General features: G+C 44.5%; 1 protein-coding gene across 4 annotated transcripts in view; it reads right to left on the bottom strand.

The window, feature by feature from the left end:
• Positions 1 to 221: 221 nt before the first annotated feature.
• LOC122555444 (homeobox protein PKNOX1) overlaps positions 222 to 20,017 on the bottom strand; it is a 114,887-nt gene continuing 95,091 nt past the window's right edge. For all 4 annotated transcript variants that reach the window (XM_043701451.2, XM_043701450.2, XM_043701452.2 and 1 more), the window contains 3 exons: positions 10,745 to 10,821; positions 9,206 to 9,381; positions 222 to 1,727 (listed from right to left, as the gene is read on the bottom strand). In XM_043701451.2, the coding sequence (XP_043557386.1) occupies positions 1,516 to 1,727; positions 9,206 to 9,381; positions 10,745 to 10,821 (465 nt within the window). In that variant the 3' untranslated portion in view covers positions 222 to 1,515. The remainder of the gene's footprint in view (positions 1,728 to 9,205; positions 9,382 to 10,744; positions 10,822 to 20,017) is intronic.

Genomic DNA, 20,017 nt, shown 5'->3' on the forward strand with positions numbered 1-20,017 from the left:
ACATAAAGGGTTACCCTGATAAGTCTTTGTTCTGCCACATGTGAGAAAAGTTGAAAAAAAGATGCTGAGATTTATGGAGCTTTTTCAATTGGTGACATAAGGGCAGAACAAAGACTGATGGTCAACTTATCAGGGTAACCCTTTATGTCAATATCAAGATAAAATGGTAAAATAGAATAGGCAAATAGAAGAATGGAGTGGAACTTTATTTAGTGGTCAAATTAAGAAAGATATCGATTTATGCAGGGTCGACATAAACGGGGAGGACTGTAGAAAGGAGATCATTACTGTTCAATTTCACTACAATGGCACAGTAATTATCGACAGGATATTTAAAGTATACAAAGTTTACATTATTATTTTTGTTAATGAAAGACAAAATTTCAGGATTACAGAGCTGGTCAAATAAAAATATAAAACTGGAAGAAGCAGAATAGATCAAACATGTCCTATGATGCTGGCCTTCACACTGGCCTTGCTGTCAATGATGTACAGGACATGTGCCACAGATGGGATTCTGAATGATATATATGAGATATTCCTTCTATATGCACTGTGCTTCTTCTCAAACAATTTAGGTGTGTTACATACCTGCTTCATATACAGTACCCTCACTGTAGAATAACCAAAACAGACCAGTTAGCATATGTCCCCCATGAATATGGAGATGATTTGCTTCCCCACTCCTCCCCACTTCCCTTCATTAGTGATTGTGATTGTGGAGCTCCAGTTTTTTCAGTCTTGGCAGTCAGCAAAGTGTTGAGGCAAAAGGAAATGTAGACATTGTGAGCTTTTGCTTCATTTGGAGTTGCACAAAATTGGGGACAACAGTCTGACAGTCAAAGATTGCTCATTGTGCTCCTATACTAACCCAGGAAACGGAGAGAAAATGCATTAATAACATAGCTTATCATTATTGTACAATGTGAACGCAGTTTACAGCTACTTAGCACCAGACTCTGACCAGAATTCCTCTCCAGCTGGCACTGTCAGTGGCAACTGTCAAAATATTAACCCTGACCCAAGATGTTTTTTTTGTGCCTACCTGAAGTTTGGTTCAGTCCAATCCGAAACCCATAGTTTAATCAAACTAAACTTGGTGTTCACTGCAAAACGCTGTTGACGATAAAATTCATCAACTAAAATAAAAAAAAAGCAGGATTTGATCCAATAATTCTTTTGTCAGTTGGAGAACTAGGTAAAGAGTTTCTTCAAATCACCTTTAAAATTATGGCCAGTTATTTCTAAATGGATAAAACAGACCAACCACACATGAAGTTGAAACACTTCTGATTCAGTCTGCACATCGATTCGGTGAAATAAGTTTACTGTCTGTCCACATTAAAATAGCTAGTTCAATGTGAGAGTATTTAGAGCCCCATTCATTCAATACAAGGTGAGATAGAAAAGTGCGCTCTCCTACCTATATATAAAATACGTCAGAAATAAAATGCACTGAGTGCAAAGAATAAAAATACATGGCCAGTCCTTCCATGGCTTCTCTGTGTGTTGGGCCTACTGCAGTGAGTCGCTGTTGTCTAAGGCCAGGCCACTAATGTTTGTTGCAGACAGATCACTGTCATCTTCCTCGACACTGTTGCCAGAATCCTCTCCACTCTGTCCGGCCATCATGACCTGCTGTACAGCCAGTGTTGCTCCATCAGACGACAAAGACTGCAGACTGTCCACATTCACATTCACTGGACTTGATATTGAGACCATCGCACCTGCAGAGGGACCAAGGGGCATTTAATCCACACATCAATCAGATAGACAATGAGTCTCAAAGTATGGAGTGTTTGTGGCAGGAGGAGCAATTAAAGACCTCATGCTGTGAGTAAATAAGGGAACAATAGCCTACTGTAATGTCACTGCATGAATATTCCAGACGTCCACACTGATGGTCTGGAGACATAAAATCAAACTTCACAAGTATGGCTAGAGCAAGTTAAAAGCGATGAAATTAATAAATATGGAACAAAAACACAGTTTTTCCAGGAATGATGATCATGAAACTATCAGATTAGTGAATCCATCTGGTTCACTAATGTCCTTTAGGAAAGGAAATCTGCCATCCTTACCTCGTCTGACCTCCATATGACTCAGACTACAGCAATGTGGTTAACTCTTAACTACCCTTTGAAATTGTAAGAGACTCAGCTGCAATAAATTGCTACAGAAAAGATGAATAAGAATAAATTTGGACTACCCAACAGAAATGACAGAGGCAGTTGATTCTGACTAACACAGCAACTTATGCCAAATACAGAGAATGCTAGAAAAGCTCAACAGGTCTGGCAGCATCTATGGAGAGATTCTGGTCTGACTCCTCTTCCCACAGATGCTGACACCTGCTGGGTCTCACCAGCATTCTCTGTGTTGATTTTGGGTTTCCAGTATCCGCAGTATTTTGCTTTGATTTGTACCAAAATTGGGAGAGCTGTCACAGAATAGTCAAACAACAGCCTAACATAGTCATTCTCACAGAATCACATCCAGCCAATGTCTCATCCCGAGGCATCTCCTGTCCCACCATCAGAACAGACCAGCACAGATAGTTGACACAGAGGTATACAACTAGGAGGGAGTTGCCTGGGGTCCTCAACATTGACTCATGATGTCAAATGGTATCAGGTCATACTTGGGCAAGGATACCATGTAGGGATTATCACCTACAAATTTGCCTTTGCTGTTGAATCAATACTCCTCCACATTGAACATGACTTGGAGAAAGCACTGTAGGTGGCAAGGTCCAGAATGTACTCTGGGTGGGGGATTTCAATGTTCATTATGAAGAGTGACTCAGTGGAATCACGACTGATCGAGCTGATCAGGTCCAAAAGGACAAAGCTGCTAGACTTGGTCTGCAGTAAGTGGTAAGGGAATCAACAAGAGGTAAAAACTCATCCTTACCAACATGCCTGCTGCAGGTGCATCTGTCCATGTGACCACCACACAGTCCTTGTGAAAACAAAGTGCTGTCTTCACATTGAGAATAGCATTCATCGTTTTGTGTGGGACTACCACAGTGCTAAATGGGGCAGATTTCAAACAGATCTAGTAACTCAAACCTGAGTGTCCAAGAGGCACTGTGGGCCATTAACAGCTTCAGCATGAAATGTTTTCAACCACAATGTGTATCCTCATAGCCATGCTCTTTCCACCAAAGCACCAGAACAGACTCACCCCCTTGAGTCTGTTCTGCTATTCAATGAGATCGTGGCCAATGTGTGCCCGATCTCCAAATACCTGCCTTTAACCCATATCTCTGAATCTTTAGATAAATGTTTGTTAAGTACTCTCCGATTTAAAACCAACAACTGACCTAGCATCAGCTGAAGTTTGTGGAACACAGTTCAAAACCTTTACCACCTTTAATGTGTGCAAGTACCTTCCTAACATTTCTCCTGAATGTCTAGTCCTAATTCTCAGATGATGTCTCATGGTTCTAGAATTTAAAACTAGTGGAAAGTTTATCTTTATCTATTCTATCTTTTCCTGTTATTATTTTGAAAACTTTAATCAGAGCACCCCTTAACCGTCTAAATTTGAGAGAAACAGGTCTAATTTGTATAAACTCTCCTCATAACTTAACCCCTGAAATCCAGGTATTATTCTTGTAAACCAATGTTGCACTTCCTCCAAGGCAAATATATCTTTCCTAAGGTGTGGTATTATCACTGGACTGGGCACCTCTTCCAAGATTTCCATTTCCCCGGCGCCAATTGCCTCATCTTCACCATGAACATCCAATTCCTCTACACCTCCATCCGCCATGACCAGGGCCTCCAAGCCCTCCATTTCTTCCTCTCCCAACGTCCCCAACAGTACCCTTCCACTGACACTCTCATTGGTTTGGCTGAACTGGTCCTCACCCTTAACAATTTCTCCTTCGAATCCTCTCACTTCCTCCAGACCAAAGAGGTAGCCATGGGCACCCGATTGGGTCCCAGCTATGCCTGTCTCTTTGTTCGCTATATTGATGACTCCATTGGCGCCACCTCGTGCTCCCGTGAGGAGGTTGAGCAGTTCATCAACTTCACCAACACATTCCACCCTGACCTTAAATTCATCTGGACCATCTCTGACACCTCCCTCCCCTTCCTGGACCTCTCCATCTCCATTAATGACAACCGACTTGACATTGACATTTTTTACAAACCCACCGACTCCCACAGCTACCTGGATTACTCCTCTTCCCACCCTACCTCCTGCAAAAATGCCATCCCGTATCCCCACTTCCTCCATCTCCGTCATACCTGCTCCCAGGAGGACCAGTTCCACCACAGAACACACCAGATGGCCTCCTTCTTTAGAGATTGCAATTTCCCTTCCCACGTGGTTGAAGATGCCCTCCAACGCATCTCGTCCACATCCCGCACCTCAGACCCCACCCCTCCAACCGTAACAAGGACTGAACTCCCCTGGTCCTTACTTTCCACCCGACCAAGGTTCGCATCAGCCACATCATCTGCTGACATTTCCGCCACCTCCAAAAAGACCCCACCACCAGGGATATATTTCCCTCCCCACCCATTTCTGCCTTCCACAAAGACCGTTCCCTCCATGACTACCTGGTCAGGTCCACACCCCCTAACAACCCACCCTTCCTTCCTGGCACTCTCCCCTGCCACCGCAGGAATTGCAAAACCTACGCCCACACCTCCTCCCTCACCTCCATCCAAAGCCCCAAAGGAGCCTTCCACATCCATCAACGTCATTTATTGTATCCGTTGCTCCCAATGCAGTCTCCTCTACATTGGTGAGACTGGATGCCTCCTCGCAGAGCGCTTCAGGGAACTTCTCAGGGACACCCGCACCAATCAACCCCACTGCCCCGTGGCCCAACATTTCAACTCCACCTCCCACTCTGCCAAGGACATGCAGGTCCTGGGCCTCCTCCACCGCTGCTCCCTCACCACCAGACACCTGAAGGAAGAACGCCTCATCTTCTGCCTCGGAAAACTTCAACCCCAGGGCATCAATGTGCAATTCACCAGTTTCCTCATTTCCCCTCCCCCCCCACCTTACCGCAATTCCAACCTTCCAGCTCAGCACTGTCCCCATGACCTATCCTACCTGTCAATCTCCCTTCCCACCTCTCCACTCCACCCTCCCCTTTGACCTATCACCTCCATCCCCACCCCCATTCACCTATTGTACTCTTTGCTACCTTCCCCATCTTCCTCTCTGACCTATCACCTCCATCCCCACCCCCATTCACCTATTGTACTCTTTGTTACCTTCCCCCATCCTCCTCTCTGACCTATCACCTCCATCCCCACCCCCACCCCCATTCACCTAGTGTACTCTTTGCTCTATTCACCCCAGCCCCACCTCCCCTCTCCCCCCTCATTTATCTCTCCACCCTGGAGGCTCCCTGCCTCCATTCCTAATGAAGGGCTTTTGCCTGAAACGTTGATTTTCCTGCTCCTTGGATGCTGCCTGACCTGCTGTGCTTTTCCAGCACTCTGATCTCTTACCACTGGACTCTTAATCCAGAGACTAGGTAACGTTCTGGGGACCCGCATTCAAATCCTGCCATGGCAGATGGTGAAGTTTGAATTCAATAAATATCTGACATTAAGAGTCTAATGAGGACCATGAAACCAATGTCGATTGTTGGAAAAACCCATCTCGTTCACTAATGTCTTTTAGGGAAGAAACTACCATCTTTACCTGGTCTGACCTACATGTGACTCCAGACTCTCAGCAATGTGGTTGACTCTTAACTGCCCTCTGAGCAATTAGTGATGGGCAATAAATACAGGCCTAGTCAGCAATGCTCTCATCCCATGAATGAATAAAAAAGATCTGCTCATTGTACTCTAAATTGTGTCTAACCAAGGTTTTGTATAACTTTTGTATCCTTACACACCAGTTCTCTCAATTTAAAGGCCAGCATTCCATTAGCTTTCTTAATTCTTTTCTGCACCTGCTTGTAATATTTTATAGACCAACACTTGTCCAATGGAGAGTGCAGGAGGGCACGACACATATGTAAAAATGGGGTATAGAACATAGAAGAATACAGCGCAGTACAGGCCCTTCGGCCCTCGATGTTGCGCCGATCCAAGCCCACCTAACCTACACTAGCCCACTATCGTCCATATGCCTATCCAATGCCCGCTTAAATGCCCATAATGAGGGAGAGTCCACCACTGCTACTGGCAGGGCATTCCATGAACTCACGACTCGCTGAGGAAAGAACCTACCCCTAACATCTGTCCTATACCTACCCCCCCTTAATTTAAAGCTATGCCCCCTTGTAATAGCTGGTGAAGCTACAACATGACTACACACATGCTAAACAGTGAAAGAAGAAAGGGGTAGAAAAACCAAAGAGATCCCAGAACTAATGGATCTGATCTGACCCAGCCAAATCTGGTCTTCAATGATAATGGACAATTAAATAACTCATTGGAGGCGGATGCTCCCCTAACATGCTCATTCTCAATGATTGGGAAACTCAATACATTATTCACAATCTCCAGCTAGAAGTACCAAGTGAATGATCTGTCTCAGGCTCCTCCTGAGGTTGCCAGTATCACAGATGCAACTCTTCACGCAAATTTAATTCTCTCCACAAGATATGAAATAGTTGCATGACACTGCAAAGGCAATGGACCTTAACAACATAGAATCATAGATAGAAACATGGAAACCCTAGAGTGTGGAAGCAGGCCATTCAGCCCATCGAGTCCATACTGATCCTCCAAAGAGCATCCCAATCCCAATCCTGCATTTCCCCATGACTAATCCAAAGACGTGTGCAATTCTGGACATTATGGTAATTTAGCATGGCCAATTTACCCAACCTGCACATCTTTGGAAAATTTTGTCCACACACCTCTACATCTTCATAACACCTCATTACAGCCTGAGTCCCTATATAGACAAAAGAGTCAAACGTCAGAGAGTAGAAAGTGACTGTCCTTGGAACAGCATTTCCTCTACATTCCGTACTGGCTGTACGGGCTTCCAAGGCACATGCACAGCAGCAACTTGCCAAACTGGAAGTTTGTGCCACAGTCAGAGTGCTGATGCTGATAGCTCTGCATGGAACAGATTAAAAAGTACATTGCCTTGACATTAAGGCAGAGAGCAGCATCAAGGAGACCTAGCAAAACTGCAGTGAATGGGAATCAGGGAAAAAAACCTCTCCATTGGCTGGAGTCATAGCTGGTACAAAAGATGATGATTGTGGTTGCTGGAGGTCAGTCATTTCAGCTCCAGGACATCTCTGCAGGAATTCCTCAGGGTAGCATCCTAAGCCCAACCATCTTCATCTGTTTCAGAAATGACTTTTCCTCTATCATAGGGTCAGAAGTGGAGATATTCACTGACGATTGCACAATGTTCAGCACCATTTGAGACCCTTTAGATGTTGAAGCAGTCCATGTTCATATTTAGCAAGACCTGGACAATATGGTGGCACGGTGGCACAGTGGTTAGCACTGCTGCCTCACAGCGCCGGAGACCCGGGTTCAATTCCCGATTCAGGCGAATGACTGTGTGGAGTTTGCACGTTCTCCCCGTGTCTGTGTGGATTTCCTCTGGGTGCTCCGGTTTCCTCCCACAGTCCAAGATGTGCAGGTCAGGTAAATTGGCCATGCTAAATTGCCCGTGGTGTTAGGTAAGGGGTAAATGTAGGGGTATGGGTGGGTTGCGCTATGGTGGGTTGGTGTGGACTGGTTGGGCCGAAGGGCCTGTGTTGTTGGAGATGCACTCACCCAGGCAAGTTAGAGAGTGTTCCATCACATTTTCTGCTTTGGAGATGGTGAACAGGCTTTGCAGAATCAGGAGTTGAGTTAATTACAACAGCATTTGTAGAATCACTGAAGAGTTATGATGGAGAAGGAGCCCATTGCACCTGCACCAACTCTTCAAATGAGCAACCTTGTGCTAGTCTCCTTTTTCTCCATACCTTTTCTTACTATTTCTATCCAAATAATCATCCAATGCCCTTTTCAATGTCTTAATTGAATCTGCCTCCACCACATTTCCAACCATTCCAGACCATAACTACTTACTTACCCCCATTTCTTCTGAAGATCACTTTGAATCTGTGCTGTCATTCTCGTTCCTTTTACGAACAGAAATAGCTTCTCCCTCTCTATCATATCCAGCTGCTCATGATTTTGAACATCTCTCTCAAATCTCCCCTCAATCTCCTCCTCTCCAAGAAGAACAATCCCAAATTCTTCAATCTATCCTCATAACTATGTTCTTCATCCCTGGAACTATTCTTGTAAACTTCTTCTGCACTCTTTCTGATGTATTCATATCCTATAACTAGTACAGAACTACTCCAGATGAGGTTTAACAAGTGCCTTATACAATTTAACATAACCTCCTTGCTTTTGTACTCTATGCCCTGATTAATAAAGCTGGCGATACTCTGACCTGCTCTTGTAGCTACAGTGTTTGTATAGTGGAGTAGTTTAGTCTCTGGCCAATGGTAACGCACCAGCATTTTGTTAGTGGGGATTCAGTGATGGTAATGCCATCCAATGTTGAGGGGAGATGTTCAGATTCTCTCTTGTGGGAAATGGTCATTGCCTTGCACTTGTGTGGCACAAATGTTATTTTCTATTTGTTAATCCAAGACTGGATTACAGATTACATTACAGTGTGGAAACAGGCCCTTCGGCCCAACAAGTCCACACCTACCCGCCGAAGCGCAACCCACCCAGACCCCTACATTTACCCCTTACCTATCACTACGGGCAATTTAGCATGGCCAATTCACCTGACCTGCACATCTAGGACAAAGCAGAATGCTTGATTGATTCCACACCTAACAACTTTAATATTCACTCTCTCCACCACTGACACTTAGTGTATAATCTACAAGATGCATAACAGAAATTCACCTAGGATCCTCCAAACAGCACTTACTAAGCAGATACATGGGAACACCATTGCTTACAAGGAAGTGGCCTGTCCAAGCCACTTACCATCCTGACTTAGAAATTTATCAGTGTTTTTTCACTGTCAGTGGGTCAAAATCCTGCACATTTCTCCTAACATCATTGTGAATGCACCTATACCACACATACTGCAGCAATTCAAGAATGCTGCTCACCAGTACTTTCCTAAGTGCAATTCGAGATAGGCAATAAATGCTAGCTCAGCCAGCTATGCCATGAATGAATAAAAGAAACTACAAATTGTCCAGCTCGATCAAGTGTTATTGACTTACTGTCTGACACTGTAATACTGGTTACATGTTGCTGAGCTACCCCTGCAGCAATTGAATCTGGCCAGAATCGCTGCACTGGGCGACTTTGGGTCTTGATCTTCTTGGCCTTGGGTGGAGTGTCTGGATTACTAGCATCGAGCATGGGCTGTAAAATCCGCCGGCGAGCATTGATAAACCTAAGATCAAATATACAGCAACTCAGCATAACATTACAGATGTAATATTGTCACCTCCCTAGCATGTTCTAGTCTAATAATACCTACTCTGATACAGAAACCGGAGTAGCCCGTCAAGCCTCCCCCACCTTTCACAATGATTATTGCTGAGCAATCACTTAAAATGCCTTTACCTACCAAACTCCAAACCCTGCATACCACCGGTCATCAAAAATATTTCAATCTCTACCTTAAATATACAGTACTCAAAGACTGAGCTTCCATGGCTTTCTGGGTGTAGAGAATTCCAAAGGCTCTCAACTCTCTGATTCAACAAATTTCTCCTCTTCTCAGATAAAACTGTCATTCCCTTTATTTTTAAATAATATCCCCTGGCTTTTGACTCAACAACCAGGGGAAACACCTTACCGGTGTCTACCATCTCACCTTTTAAGTATTTTGCAAATTTCAATGAGATCACTGTAATTCATAGAAGCATAAAGCTGTACAGCATGGAATCAGACCCTTTGGTCCAACTCACCCATGCCAACCAGATACTCTAAATAAATTTACTCCCATTCTTCCAAACTCTCAAGAATTCAGTTTCAGTTTGTTCAACCTGTCTTAAAGGACAGTCCCCAGGAACAAGTCTGGTGAACAAACCATCATTTTGCAATCCACGAGAATAATATCTTTCCTGAGATAAGGAGACCAAAAGTACACACAGTATTCCGCATGCAGTCTAAAACAAGCAAGACTTCACTACTTCTGTACTATGATCCTCTTTCAAGAAAGGCTAACACAGGAGCCTTTCTGATACTTTGCTGCACCTGCATGTCAGCCTTCTGTGACATATCGACAAGGACAGACAAGTTCCTTTGTACATCTCCACTTTCAAATCTGTTACCATTTAAGAAATACTCTGCATACCTGTACCTCCCACTATGTGGATTCTGGATGTGACATTCTTGTTAGAGTCATAGAGATGTACAGCACGGAAACAGACCCTTCGGTCCAACTTATCCATGCCGACCAGATATCCCAACCAAGTCTAGGCTGCCAGCACCTAGCCCATATACCTCCAAACCCTTCCTATTCATATACCCATCCAGATGGCTTTTAAATGTTGCAATTGTACCAGCCTCCACCACTTCCTCTGGCAGCTCATTCCATACACGTACCATCCTGTGTGAAAACATTGCCCCTTAGGTCTCTTTTATATCTTTCCCCTCTCACCCTAAACCTATTCTTGGATGTGTCATTAGTTACAAATGCAGATTGATTAACTGGTCATCACAGTTTGTAATGAACAATCAAGAGATGTTTAGATTTAATGGATGTCTACACAATGGAGCTCAGTAAATTGACAGTAACAACGACTCACCAGTTGTTGACCTGGAGGAGGGTAAGGTTAGTCTGACCAGCTATTTGCCTTTTCTCATCTTCTGTGGGATAAGGATGCTGGGAATAGGAATGAACAATTGAGTTAAGGGCAGCTGTGTAACTAGCCACACACACAACAAAAAGGTTCCAGTAACAACTGCAAAACAGGAGCTGATTTTCAACTGGAGCATCTAGAGTGTCATAAAGTGAGTTTATACAAATATTACTACCTTGACTCAGCACTTTAAACTCTGATACTCTCTTCATATGACATTCTCTTGTATGATCTAATAAACATACGAAACAAAATTGAAACACAACACCACCTTGCATACATGTAGCACCTTCAAATAATTGCAAAGTCATTACTCCAGAGAAAGTAATTCAATCCATTGAGTCCATGCCAGCCCCTGGATGTAAGATGCACTCAGTCTCACTCCCCTGCTCGAAAACCCTGCAAATTTATCTCCTCTCAGTACCCATTCAATTTCTTTCACCAATCACTGACCATCTGAACATTCACTCCTCTCACAGGCAGTGGGTTGCAGGAGACTACCACTTGCTGATTAAAAATGTTTTCCCTCATGAAGGAAACAGGCAATATATGATAGGTCTAGGCAGCTACAAACTGACAAAGCGCAAGAGCAGTATAGAGAAATTAGGAAGGAACTTAAACATAGAATTAGGAAGGCTAAACGGGGGCATAAAATGTCTTCAGCAAACAGGGTGAAGGAGAATTTTAAGGCGTTTCATGCATATACTAGAAGAAAGAGGATAGCAAGGGCAAGTGTAGGCCCACTCAAGGACAAAGGAGGGAAGTTATGCTTGAAGCAACAGGAAGTGGGAGTACTTTGCATCAGTATTCACCAAGGAGAAGGTCATGACTGATGTTGAGGTCAGAGATCAGAGTGTGAACGCTCTAGAGAATGTCAATATATTGAAGGAAGTGGTTTTGGATACCCAAAATCGCATGATGGTGGATAAATCCCCAGGGTTAGGTAGGATCTATCCAGGTTACTGCAGGGGACAAGGAAAGAAATACCTGGGGCATTAGCAGATATTGTCACCTCCTCTTTGACCACAAGCAAGGTTCCAGAGGTAGTATTCTCAGGATTCCATGTGTGAGTCAGAGTAGAAGTGAAAGAATCGGCAGGATGAATGCATTGATTGAGAGATGGTGCAGGAGGGAGGGGTTCAGATTTTTGGGACATGGGGACCAGTTCTGGAGGAGATGGGACGACTACAAATTGGACGGTCTACACCTGGGCTGGACTGGAACTAATATCCTTGGGGGTGCTTTTGCTAACGTTGTTGGGGAGGGTTTAAACTAATGTGGCAGGGGTTTGGGGACTAAATGAGAAGGTGAGTGGACAGGAAGGAGGCAGTAATTAAAGCCTGTAAGGAACTAGATAATGAAGTCAGCATGACTAAGGGGAAGAGTAAGCAGGGAGCAGATGATGCACACAAAGGGATTGGTGGTCTGAGGTGCATTTGTTTTAATGCAAGTGCAGTAAGTATAGCAGATGAACTTAGGGGTCAGATTAGTACCTGGGAGTATGATGTTATTGCTGTTATTGAGACGTGGTTGAGGGAAGGGTATGATTGTCAACTAAATATCCCAGGATATTGATGCTTCAGGCGGGATAACGAGGGAGGTAAAAGGGGTGGAGGAGTTGCATTACTGGTCGGAGAGGATATCACAGCTGTGCTGAAGGAGGGCACTATGAAGGACTTGAGCAGTGAGACAATATGGACAGAGCTCAGAAATAGGAAGGGTGCAGTAACAATCTTGGGGATGTACTAGACACCTCCCAACAGCGAGCGTGACATAGAGGTACAAATATGTAAACAGATTATGGAAAGATGCAGGAGTGACAGGATGGTGGGGATAGGCGATTTTAATTTTCCCAACATTGACTGGGTTTCACTAAGTGTTAGAGGTCTAGATGGAGCAGAATTTGTAAGGAGCATCCAGGAGAGTTTTCTAGAGCAGTATGTAAATAGTCCAAATCAGGAAGGGGCCATACTGGACCTGGTGTTGGGGAATGAGCCTGGCCAGAAGGTTGAAGTTTCAGTAAAGGATTACTTTTGGAATAGTGATCCCAATTTCCTAAGTTTTAGAAAACTCATGGGCAAAGATGAGAGTGGTCCTAAAGGAAGATTGCTAAATTGGGGGAAGGCCAACTACAGCAAAATTTGGCAGGAGCTGGGATTGGAAGCAGCTGTTTGAAGGGAAATCCACAGAGCAGTAGTAATTGGGGACTCGATAGTTAGGGGCACAGATAGGCGGTTTTGTGGGAACGAGAGAGACTCACGTTTGGTATGTTGCCTCCCAGGTGCAAGGGTACGTGATGTCTCTGATCGTGTTTTCCGGGTCCTGGAGGGGGAGGGGGAGCAGCCCGAAGTCGTGGTCCATATTGGCACCAACGACATAGATAGGAGGAGTGCCGAGGACGTTAGACAGGCTTCCAGGGAGCTAGGTTGGAAGCTCAGAGTTAGAACGAACAGAGTTGTTGTCTCTGGTTTGTTACCCGTGCCACGTGATAGAGATTCGAGGAATAGGGAAAGAGAACACTTAAATGCGTGGCTACAGGGATGGTGCAGGAGGGAGGGATTCCGGTTTTTGGATAACTGGGGTTCTTTCTGGGGACGGTGGGACCTCTATAAACAGGATGGTCTACACCTGAACCTGAGGGGCACCAGTATCCTTGGGGGGAGGTTTGCTAGTGCTCTTGGGGGGGGGTTTAAACTAACTCTGCAGGGGCATGGGAACCCAGATTGTAGCTTCAGGGTGCAGGGCCTGGAGTGGGGAGGTTACGAACATGGCATCAATTTCCAAGGAGGGTGTCTGTAAACAGGAAAGTGGCTTGAAGTGTGTATACTTCAATGCAAGAAGTATACGAAATAAGGTAGGTGAACTTGCAGCGTGGGTTGGTACCTGGGACTTCGATGTTGTGGCTATTACGGAGACATGGCTAGAACAGGGACAGGATTGGCTGTTGCAGGTTCCAGGATTTAAATGTTTTAGTAGGGTCAGAGGTGGGGGTAAAAGAGGGGGAGGTGTGGCATTGCTTGTCAAAGATAGTATTACAGTGGTGGAAAGGACGATGGATGAGGACTTGCCATCTGAGGTAGTTTGGGCTGAGGTTAGGAATAGGAAAGGTGAGGTCACCCTGTTAGGAGTCTTTTACAGGCCTCCTAATAGTCCTAGAATCATTGAAGAAAGGATAGGGAAGGTGATTCAGGAGATGAGTGACAGTAATAGGGTGGTTGTTATGGGGGACTTTAACTTTCCTGATATTGATTGGGAAAGCTATAGCTCAAGTTCGTTAGATGGGTCAGTGTTTGTTCAATGTGTGCAGGAGAGTTTCCTGACACAATATGTAGACAGGCCAACAAGAGGTGAGGCCATACTGGATTTGGTTCTGGGTAACGAACCAGGCCAGGTGTTAGAATTAGAGGTAGGTGAGCACTTTGGGGATAGTGACCATAATTCGGTGATTTTTACTCTCGTGATGGAGAGGGATAAGTGTGTACTACAGGGCAAGAGTTATAGCTGGGGTCAGGGAAATTATGATGCGGTGAGGCATGACTTAGGATGTGTGGCTTGGAAAAGTAGACTCCAAGGCAAGAGTGTAAATGATATGTGGAGCTTGTTCAAGGAGCAACTATTGAGTGTCCTTGATAATTATGTACCTGTCAGGCAGGGAGGAAAGGGTCGTGTGAGGGAGCCGTGATTTAATAAGGAATTGGAATCCCTTGTTAAATGGAAGAGGGCGGCCTATCTCAAGATGAGACGTGAAGGTTCAATTGGGGCGATTGAGAGTTATAGGGTAGCCAGGAAGGACCTGAAGAGAGAGCTAAGAGCAGCAAGGAGGGGACATGAAAGGTCCTTAGTCGGTAGGATTAGGGAAAACCCTAAGGCTTTCTATAGGTATGTTAGGAATAAAAGAATGACTAGGGTAGGAATAGGTCCAGTCAAGGATAGCAGTGGGAAGTTGCGTGTGGAGGCGGAAGAGATTGGGGAGACACTGAATGAATACTTTTCTTCAGTATTTACTCAGGAACAGGGCATTGTCGTCGATGTGAATACTGAGTCACAAATAAGTAGAATGGATGGCTTTGAGGTATGTAGAGAAGAGGTGTTGGAAATCCTGGAAAAGGTGAAAATAGATAAGTCCCCTGGGCCTGATGGCATTTATCCTAGGATTCTCTGGGAAGCAAGGGAGGAGATTGCAGAGCCATTGGCCTTGATTTTTATGTCCTCGTTGTCTACAGGAGTAGTGCCAGAAGACTGGAGGATAGCAAATGTGGTTCCCTTGTTCAAAAAGGGGAGTAGGGATAACCCTAGTAACTATAGGCCGGTGAGTCTCACTTCTGTTGTGGGCAAAGTCTTAGAGAGAATTGTAAGGGATAGGATTTATGCACATCTGGATAGGAATAATGTGATCAAGGATAGTCAGCATGGTTTTGTGAAGGGCAGGTCGTGCCTCACAAACCTTATTGAATTCTTTGAAAAGGTGACGAAGGAGGTTGATGAGGGGAAAGCGGTAGATGTGGTATATATGGATTTTAGTAAGGCGTTTGATAAGGTTCCCCATGGTAGGCTACTGCAGAAAATACGGAGATATGGCATTGAGGGTGAGTTGGAGGTTTGGATTAGGAATTGGCTGGATGGAAGAAGACAGAGGGTAGTAGTTGATGGCAAAGTTTCTTCATGGAGTGCCGTCACTAGCGGTGTTCCGCAAGTATCTGTTTTGGGACCATTGCTGTTTGTCATTTTTATAAATGACCTGGAAGAGGGGTTAGAAGGTTGGGTGAGCAAGTTTGCGGATGATACGAAAGTCGGAGGAGTTGTTGACAGTGAGGAAGGATGTGGCAGGTTACAGCAGGATATAGAGAAGCTGCAGAGCTGGGCAGAAAGGTGGCAAATGGAATTCAATGTAGCTAAGTGTGAGGTGATTCACTTTGGGAAGAATAACAAAAAGATGGGGTACTGGGCTAATGGTCGGATACTTGGTAGTGTGGATGAGCAGAGGGATCTTGGTGTCCATGTACACAGATCTCTGAAAGTTGCCACCCAGGTAAATAGTGCGGTGAGGAAGGCATATGGCGTACTGGCTTTTATTGGTAGAGGAATTGAGTTCCGGAGTCCTGAGGTCATGATGCAGTTGTATAAGACTCTGGTGCGGCAACATCTGGAATATTGTGTGCAGTTTTGGTCGCCATACTATAGGAAGGATGTGGAGGCACTGGAACAGGTGCAGAGGAGGTTTACCAGGATGTTGCCTGGTATGGAAGGAAGATCATATGAGGAAAGACTGAGACACTTGGGGCTGTTTTCATTAGAGAAAAGAAGGTTTAGGGGTGACTTGATTGAGGTGTACAAGATGATTAGGGGGTTAGATAGGGTTGACAGTGTGAACCTTTTCCCGCATATGGAGTCGGGTATTACAAGGGGGCATAGCTTTAAATTAAGGGGGGGTAGATATAGGACTGAAGTTCGGGGTAGGTTCTTCACTCAGCGAGTCGTAAGTTCATGGAATGCCCTGCCAGTAGCAGTGGTGGACTCTCCCTCTTTATGGGCATTTAAGCGGGCATTGGATAGGTATATGGAGGATAGTGGGTTAGTATAGGTTAGGTGGGCTTGGATCGGCGCAACATCGAGGGCCAAAGGGCCTGTACTGCGCTGTATTCTTCTATGTTCTATGTTCTATGATATGTGGGAGGCTTTTAAAGAAAGGTTGATTACAGTGGAGGACAGACATGTCCCTGTGAAAATGAGGAATAGGAATAGCTAGATTAGGGAAACATGGATGACAGGTGAAATTGTGAGACTAGCTATGAGAAAAATTAAGCATACATAAAGTCTAGGCGACTGAAAATAGACAGAGCTTTGAAAGTATACCTTGAAACTAGGACTAAATCTGAAACAAAGAATTAAGAGGGCTAAAAGGGGATCATGAAATATCTTTAGCAAACAGGGTTGAGCAAAATTCCTAGGCCTTCTATTCGCATATATGGAGAAAGAGGGTAATTAGAGAAAGGGTTGGCCCACTCAAGGACAAAGAAGGAAAATTATGCATGGAGTCAGAGAAAATGGGTGAGATTCTTAATGAGTACTTTGCATCGGTATTCACTGAGGAGAGGGACATGACGGATGTCGAGGTTAAGATAGATGCTTGATTACTCTAGGTTAAGTCGGCATAAGGAGGGAAGAAGTGTTAGGTATTCTAAAAGGCATTAAGGTGGACAAGTCCCCAGGTCCAGATGGGATCTATCCCAGGTTACAGAGGGAAGCGAGAGAGGAAATAGCTGGGGCCTTAACAGATATCTTTGCAGCATCCTTGAACACAGGGGACTGGAGAATTGTTAATGTAGTCCTCTTGTTTAAGATGGGTAGCAGGGATAATCCATGCAATTATAAACCGGTGAGTCAGCATGGGGAAGTTGCTGGAGAAGATACTGAGGATTAGGATCTATCCACATTTGGAAGAAAATGGGCTTATCAGTAATAGGCAGCATGATTTTGTGCAGGGAAGGTCATGTCTTACCAACTTAATAGAATTCTTTGAGGAAGTGACAAAGTTGATTGATGAGGGAAGGGCTGTAGATGTCACGTACATGGACTTCAGTAAGGTGTTTGATAAGGTTCCCCATGGTAGACTGATGGAGAAAGTGAAGTCAAATGGGTTCCATGGTGTACTAGCCAGATAGATAGAGAACTGGCTGGGCAGCAGGAGACAGAGTGGTAATGGAAGGGAGTTTCTCAAAATGGAGATTTCGACCAGTGGTGTTCCACAGGGATCTGTGCTGGGACCACTGTTGTTTGTGATTTACACAAATGATCTGGAGGAAGGTGTCAGTGGTCTGATTAGCACGCTTGCAGATGACACTGAGATTGGTGGAGTAGAAGATAGTGAAAGGTACTGTCAGAGAATGCAGCAGAATACAGATAAGACTGGAGAATTGGGCAGTGAAATGGCAGATGGAGTTGAATCTGGGCAAGTGTGAGGTGATACATGTTGGAAGATCCAATTCAAGAACAAACTGTATGGTAAGCCCTGGGGAAAATGGATATACATACAGATCTGGGTGTTCAGATCCATTGTTCCCTGAAGGTGGCAATGCAGGTCAATAGAGTAGTCAAGAAGGCATACAGTATCCTGTCCTTCATCAGAAGGGAATATTGAGTACAAGAGTTAGCAGGTCATGTTACAGTTATATAGAACTTTGGTTCAGCCACATTTGGAATACTGTGTACAGTTTGGTCACCACATTTCCAAAAGGTTGTGGATGCTTTGGAGAGGGTGCAAAGGAGGTTCATCAGGACGTTGCCTGTTATAGCGGGCACCAGCTATGAAGAAAGATTGAGTAAATGCGGATTATTTTCATTAGAAAGACGGAGGTTGAGGGGGGACCTGATTGAGGTCAGAAATCATGAGAGGTAGAGACAAGGTGGATAGCAAGAAGCTTTTTTCCCCCCAGAGTGGGCGACTCAATTACTAGGGGTCACGAGTTCAAAATCAGAGGGATAACTTTAGGGGAGATATGCATGTAAAGTTCTTTACGCAGAGGATGGTAGGTGTCTGGAATGCGTTGCCAGCAGAGATGGTCAAGGCAGTCACAATAGTGTCATTTTAGATGTATCTAGACAGATACATGAATGGGCAGGGAGCATAGGAATACAGACTCTCAGAAAAAAGGTGACAGGTTTAGATAAAGGATCTGGATCAGCGCAAGCTTGGAAGGCCGAAGGGCCTGTTCCTGTGCTGTAATCTTGTTTATTTTTTGTTCTTTGAAGATCAGCCAATGTTGTTCCCTTGTTTAAGAAAGGAAACAGGTATAATCCATGAAATTATAGGCTACTGATTCTGACATCTATGGACAGGAAGCTCTTGGAGAAGATACTGAGGAACAAGATATAAGCAAATTTGGAAGAAAGTGGACTAGTTTGTGACAGGTAGCATGATTTTGTACAGGGAGGGTCATGTCTCACTCACCTGATTGAATGTTTTGAAGAGGTGACAAAGATAATTGATGAGGGAAGGGCTGTGAATACAGTTTATATGGATTTTAGTAAGGCATTTGATAAAGTCCCGCATGGCAGAATGGTACAAAAACTAAAGTAACATGGGATTCAGAGTGGACTGGCTAGTTGGATACAAAACTGGCTTGGTCATGGAAGACAGAAGGTAGCAGTGGAAAGGTGTTTTTCAGAATGGAGACTGGTAATTAGTGGTGTTCCACAGGAATCACTCTTAGGTTCTCTGCTGTTCGTAGTATATATAAATGATCTCGAGGAAAATGTGGGTGGTCTGATTAGTAAGTTTGGAGGTCAGAGGTCTTTTCCCCAGGATTGAAGTTTCAATTACAAGGGGCACAGGTTCAAGGTGGGGGGTAGTGGGGGGGGTGGGAGTTTAAGGGAGATGTATGAGGGAAGTTATTTTACGCAGGGAGTGGTTGGAGCCTGGAACGCATTACCAGAAGAGGTGGTGGAAGCAGGCACATTGACGACATTTAAGAGGCATCTGGATGGTTACATGAATAGGAAGGGAATAGAGGGATACGGACCGAATAAGGGCATGATGATCGGCACAGGCTTGGAGGGCCAAAAGGCCTGTTCTTGTGCTGTACTTCTGTTTTCTTCTTTGTTGTTTGCCCTTGTGAGAGAGTCCAGGACCAGAGAGCATAACCTCAAAATAAGGGGTCACACAATAAGACAGAAATAAGGATTAATTAGTCCACACAGAAGTAGCGAATTTGTGGAATTCTTCACTGCAGAGGGCTGTTGAAGCTGAGACAGACAAGATTTTTCATCAGTCAGGAAATCAAGGGTTACGGGGAAAAGGCAAGAAAGTGGAATTGAGGATTATCAGATCAGCCATGGTCACATTGTATGGTGTAACAGACTCAATGGTCTACTTCTGCTCCACTCTCCACTCTACTCCTGTCTCTACCTCCCCCAAAACCCTCTACCAACCCTCATTCTCGCATTCAATCTCTCCCTCTCTCTCATCCTCATTTCTGATCTCCTTTGTCATCTGTAACCTAACCTCACATCTACCTTAAACAAAAAAAACCTCAAAGAACTGCAGATGCTGGAAATCAGAAACAAAATCAGAGTTAATGTTTCATTTTTAATCTTTCTGCCCGAAGCTAACTCTGCTCTTTCTCCACAGATGATGCCAGACCTGCTAAGTCTTTGCAGCAATTTCTGATTTTATTTCTCACATCTATCTTCTCTGCCCCTATCTTTTAACACCTCTGGATC

This window comes from Chiloscyllium plagiosum, unplaced genomic scaffold, assembly GCF_037043375.1.
Source record: "Chiloscyllium plagiosum isolate Xiang-an unplaced genomic scaffold, Cpla_swu_hap1 HiC_scaffold_12, whole genome shotgun sequence".
Lineage (NCBI taxonomy): Eukaryota > Metazoa > Chordata > Chondrichthyes > Orectolobiformes > Hemiscylliidae > Chiloscyllium > Chiloscyllium plagiosum.